Source organism: Neophocaena asiaeorientalis, unplaced genomic scaffold (genome assembly GCF_003031525.2).
Source record: "Neophocaena asiaeorientalis asiaeorientalis breed wild unplaced genomic scaffold, Neophocaena_asiaeorientalis_V1.1 scaffold118, whole genome shotgun sequence".
NCBI lineage: Eukaryota > Metazoa > Chordata > Mammalia > Artiodactyla > Phocoenidae > Neophocaena > Neophocaena asiaeorientalis.
The window spans coordinates 3,001,524-3,007,523 of NW_020175528.1; the positions used below are offsets into that span (position 1 = coordinate 3,001,524).

The window sequence follows — 6,000 nt, forward strand, 5'->3', positions numbered from 1 at the left end:
TGGACATGTACATTGTTTCTAATTTTTTACTTTTAAAAATCTTTGTAATAAACTTCCTTGTGTATAAGGATCTTCTGTGTTTAACTTTATATTTTTAAGATATTTTAACAATTAGAATTATTGGGTCAAAGGGATGACTATTTTAAAGGCTTTTGGATATGCAGTTTCCAAAATAATTTTACCAATTTATATTTTCACCAGTAATTAAGGGAAGAAATCTACTACCACTCCTGGACTAACACTGAATATAACAACTTAAAAAGATTTGCTTATTTGCTAGGCAAACAAATAGTATCTCATTTTCATAAGTCTATATTTTACTATATAAAAGGAAAAAGAAATAAAACAGAAGACTAGTTTCCTATCAAATTAAGCATTTAATGTCAACTGCATGTACTACAGTTCTATCTAACTGTAATCAAGGAAATATAAGAACAAAGGAAAAAAGGATTAAAAGCTTAACTATTTTAAATATGTTATTTCTCAAGTCTCAGAAGTCCTACTTGCTAATGTAGTAAGGGTACATAGCATTTCATGAAACTCTTATTTCACTTATAGAAAAGCAGTCTCATCTGGTGGTTAAGCATGGGCTCTGGAGCCAGACTGCTTGTGTTTAAATCCTGGCTCTCCCACTCACTACCTATGCATGTCACTTCAAGCAAATCACTTAAACCTCTCATTCCTTAATTTCCTCTATTTTAAGGTAATAATAATTCTACTTATCTTAAAGAATTATTGTGAGAATTACAAGTTAACATTTTCATGTTATATATATATATTTATATGTTTATATTATTAAAATATAAATGAGTTAATATTTTTCAAATGTTTAGAATAGTGCCTGGCACTTGGTAAGCACTTTATAAGTGTTTGTAAATTAAAATAAATAAAATACGAATATATGTAATTCATACTGTGGGCTGTAGTTTAGAAGTGTGGACCACCATTCTAGAGGTCAAGTTGTTAAGGAACTTTTGTACTAGTTATTAACCTGGGGCTGAGCCAGGTGCCCTTTGAGATAAGTGTGATGTGAGCTTTAGAAGATGGGAAGCAAAACACTAACCATTTTCTATTTGGCAATTTTTATCATAGGACCCTTGAACAATGCAGGAGTTAGGGGCGCCAACCCTCTGTGTAGTAGAAAATCCACCTATAACTAGTTGGCTCTCTGTATCTGCGGTTCTGCATCTGTGAATTCAACCAATCGTGGATTCAAACAACTGTGAATCACGTAGTACTGCATTAAGTATTTAGTAAAAACAGTCCGTATATAAGTGGACCTGTGCAGTTCAAACCCATGTTGTTCAAAGGTCAACTGCATAACACATGTCAATTAATGTTACCTTGTCCAAAATGGTACTAGTTGAAAGGCTTACAATAATTTATGAAAACAAAAAATCTTTTCCACCCATTACCATAACTATCAAAATTATGTTGTTTTCACTGCAAAGTCTAATTTTTTTCCTACTTTAAAGTAAAAGCATTGGCAAAAACGTACTCAGAAACTACGTCAACTCCCATCTTTGTCATGTAATATGTTCTTTTATATTGTCTAAACTCTGTTTCAAACAAGTCATCATCTTCAGTCTCATCTTCTAAATTGTCTGGAAAAAAGACAGAAAGACAGTGGCTGACAATTACGAATATTCCGTTTTTATATCTAATGCTTTGATATATATCAAAGCAGATGCTTATAAACTACCACAGACAACTATTTCATCCAATATTATTGAATTAGTACTAATAAAGGAAAGATATAACAACTATTCTGTCAAAAAAATTGCATCTATTAAAATACATAGTTTGTACTCACCCTTAGAAGTTACCACTTCTCCATTTTTGTCTAAAGCAGCCCAACATATTGAGTTTTCCTGGCCCTATACAAATTATAAATCAATATAAAATTAAGGCAGGATATACTTTAAGGTGAGACATTTAACAGGGAGATTTAAAAAATACTAAAGATAACTGAATGATCCTTAAGTGACACACTGCAAAAGTTTGTTTTAAAAATATTCCTCAAATGCTGTGTAAATGCTTTTGGTTTTATATCACTGTTTCCTGAAGCTATAAATCTTTATTATGTAGAACTTAACATTCAGACCCCTCAATGATAAATAACAAGTAATGTTCACCAATATAAAAGATAAATATATTTAATTATATATGTGTTCCAAAAACAAAACACTTCAAGAATATTTCATTTACTTAGAGAAAAGTACACAATCAATATCAAATTCTTTCAACTTTAACATTTTTATATGTCAAATTCTGGGCTATTGTTAACACAATCTGTTTGTTTATGATTGAATCCAATAACTACAAACATTACCTATTTTTTTTGTATCTCTGGATCCCATCATTCCTATGACTCTACCAGCCACTTCTAAATTTTCTTCCATGTAACTCATCTGCTTTTCTAAAGTTCTTCCATTTCATCACATCCTTCATATCCTGCCCATCTATTCTTCCTCCTGGTGATTTCATCCTTTCTCTCCTCTACTTCTAACTGCCTATCAACTGCCGGTGCCTCTCATTAGTTCTTCCTACTCCCTTATTCCCAATTTCCTTTTCTTCATCCAAGCTAGGGCCTCTGCCAATTTCCTGCGTCTGGGCTGTTTCTCCAGCTCCTTTCAATCTACCAGTGTCTCTAATGTTAACTACACACCCATGGATGACTGGTGAAGTTTAAGGACTGAGCTGAGGTGGGCGGAGTCATGGATTATTGATATTTAAGTTCGTGGGTACGGGTCCCCCAAAAGTTGCAGAGCCTGTTTTATTAAGATAAGAAACAGAGTAGAATGCAGACTGACTACTGCTAAGCTCCACTGAGGAAAAGTTAAGCAATTAGAAAGACTGCACTAAAGAAAATCAGGACAGTTGCCCTTCCTGGAGCAAGAGATATTGGGCTTGAGCCTGAATAAAACCAGTACAGCAAAGAGAGTGCAGGAAACTCATCAGTTTCACCAGAATCCAATAACTATGGGTTAGCTGAGGAAAATTTCAGAAGAGGTTTATTTTCCAAGCTAACACACATAAGACATTCTTTAGGGCTTCTTAGAGGTGTTTTACAGTGTACTAGCATATTCTAACTGACTCTAGTCACTTATTGAGGACCTAACAGTTACCACATATCGTGCTATTAACTACTCTTAGCCTAGCCTATCACTGTATTTTACATACGATTTTATATATAAATTACTTCTAGAGAAAAATCACTGATCTAGTTAATGTCTCATAACATTAAATGCTATAAATATCCACATTTTAACTAATTTTCTGGGCTCTTATATTTCGAAATGTTTTATACACTTATTAATAGAGTGGAAGAACAAAGAAAACACAATGTTCTCTGATGGTAAAAATAAACTGATTTTTAAAGATCAGATTTAAATGATAGGATCTAATAGAGAAAAAGAAACCAAAACAATTTTTAAAATGTCCATAGAGGAAAAGAAGAAATGAAACTAAAATGAGGTAACCCTAAAATCATAAGAAAGAAAATGAGAAACAAGGAATATCAGTTTTACCTTTACAGCTAAAAACATGAAAGGACACCTAAAAAAATGGACACCTTTGATTTTTTCTTTTCCTTGTAGTTCTTGGCTTCTTCTGCGGCGACACCTGCTGCTTCATTGAGGTACTTGTTACCAACTTTGCTTTCAAACCACTTTAGGTCCACAAAAACTTCACTGAAGTGCTCTCGATCAAACTGTACAGAAATATTTACATTTATTTTAAAATAACTTAAGTATGTTTAGAAGAATACAGACCAAACTTTTAACAGTGACTACTTCTAGGGCATAGGAAATCAGAGGATATTACTTTTTTACATGGGGACTTCATCTATTACTCTGAAAACTAAAAATGAAAAGCAAATAGAAATGAAAATAACTTAGGTGAAATTACTTATACAGAATGACCAACTTGAGTAGAATCACAAAACCTTCTTCTTCTGGTATTATGTAAATGGTTACTGACCATTTATAGCTACCCTGGGACAGGAAAACAAAAACTTCTAGTTACTTACATCTGATAGTTTCACAAGGTATTTCTCAAATCGAGGTAAGTTGAGATGTCCACTTTCATTAATATAACCTAAAAGGAACAAAATCTAAACTTGTACTAAAAGCTGACATTATTTTTTCTAAACCATTCTACAAAATTTTTACAAAACATTGAGTTTTGACATTCTACTAATCAAGAAAAAACACTCAGTGTTGGACTATGTAAGTGGCCCTAGTTTCTATGAACTTGATGTTACTATAGTACACAGTATGTAAGAACTGAAGGAAAATATAAAAAATTCCAGTAATAATCTTCCCAAATTTCCAAACAACACTGGGAGACAGTTAATTAAATTAAATATGTTCTAGAATCTATCTAGGTCATTCATTTGATATGTTAACTTAAGAAAGAAAAGACTAATGTCCTGCTACTCTGTTGATTGACTGATTGATTAGCTGATTGATTTGCTGTGCAGCGTGACTTGCCGGATCTTAGTTCCCTGACCAGGGATTGAACCTGCGCCTTCTGCAGTAAAAATGCGGAATCCTAACCACTGGATGGCCAGGGAATTCCCTGTCGTCTGTTTTATTCAGCATCACCACTATCTGTCAGTTTCCCATTTTAACTTGAAAATCTCTCCCTCATATTAAATACTCTGATGATTATCCATCCAGAAAACTAAATTTCTATGCTTAAATACGAAACGAGCTAAGTGAAACGAGCAACCTCTGCTGGCTTTCTTAAGCCATTTAAGGTGGAGATTAGTTAGGTATCAATAAATGAGACTGCTTAACTAGCATCATCTTCTTTGTTTGTGAACCATTGAAAGTTACAACTTTAGAGAGCTTGGCACCTTAGACTAAAAGAAACTCCAAATTCTTTTCCTACTTTAGTTGTGCATGCCATAATCTAATAAACTGAGTGACATTTTTAGGGTTAGTTGAGTGCTAACTTAAAGTAGCTTCAAACAAATATTAAACTTTTCTTACCCCCAAGTTCTGGCAGGATGGTAATATATGTTCCATAAAGAAGAGGCAGTGCATCATGATTAATATGTAAATGAGGTAGATGAGGGATAAAATCATTGCCAACAAGAAATCCCATCAAAATCCAATCATCTATTATCCTTTCAATATCATATTTAAATGTGATCTTGTCCTATGCAATATGAAGAGAAGAGTCAAATCTATGGAAATTTCTGCATATTCATCTTTGGCCCATGGTTGTATTAATACTTACTTTTAATGCTGAAAACTCATAGTCAATATACTCTCTCATTAAAGACAAGTGTAGAAGGTGAAATGTGGTTTCTTCTGGTGCGCATACCCTGGAATTAGTCAGATGATCAACACAGAGCTTATTATATTTTTAAGGTTCAAGTTTAAAAACGTAGCTTAAAATAGAACATCATTAGAAAATAGTTAATTCTTGTCATTAAGGCATGTAATTTATAGGCAAGCTGCAGGGTAATGTTAAGATAAAAATATAACTACAATTACAACAGAGATAAAGTTCATAGTAATTGGTTTACAATATGCTTTCTGTGGAAGGACTCTCAGAATTGAGAAAGTCTAAGTAATACATAATAGATGTAATAAACCAGTGGGATCTGGTCCATTTAAGGCTGGCCACCAGCAGAAAGCATATAGATAAGTGAGTACATATACTTTTATATCTACTGCAGTACAGTCCAAGGCTTCAATGTTGAGGCACCATCACTTCCTTCTCTTACCTTTTCCGGGCTTGGTATAGGGGTCTATATTCCTGGCTGTGGCCTATACTCCAGGATTAATTACAAGTAAGAATATAAGCTGTTAACAGCATATTAAAAGCATTTATACACCATGAACAAATGGGATTTTCTTCAGGAATGCAAAAATAGTCCAACATAAGAAAATAAATCAATGTAATACACCATATTAATAAACAAAGGGAGAAAAACCCCCGCATAATCATTTAACAGAAAAAGCATACATCAAAATTCATCACTCT

At 33.2% G+C, this 6,000-nt stretch overlaps 1 protein-coding gene across 5 annotated transcripts in view; it reads right to left on the bottom strand.

Annotated features, from left to right (window-relative positions):
• XRN1 (5'-3' exoribonuclease 1) overlaps positions 1–6,000 on the bottom strand; it is a 101,470-nt gene that overhangs the window by 77,877 nt on the left and 17,593 nt on the right. For all 5 annotated transcript variants that reach the window (XR_003006390.1, XM_024769041.1, XM_024769039.1 and 2 more), the window contains 6 exons: positions 5,248–5,335; positions 4,998–5,166; positions 4,031–4,098; positions 3,575–3,712; positions 1,814–1,877; positions 1,499–1,604 (listed from right to left, as the gene is read on the bottom strand). Coding sequence is in view for 4 of the 5 variants with exons in the window: in XM_024769041.1 (XP_024624809.1) it covers positions 1,499–1,604; positions 1,814–1,877; positions 3,575–3,712; positions 4,031–4,098; positions 4,998–5,166; positions 5,248–5,335 (633 nt within the window). In the remaining variant the exon portion in view is untranslated. The remainder of the gene's footprint in view (positions 1–1,498; positions 1,605–1,813; positions 1,878–3,574; positions 3,713–4,030; positions 4,099–4,997; positions 5,167–5,247; positions 5,336–6,000) is intronic.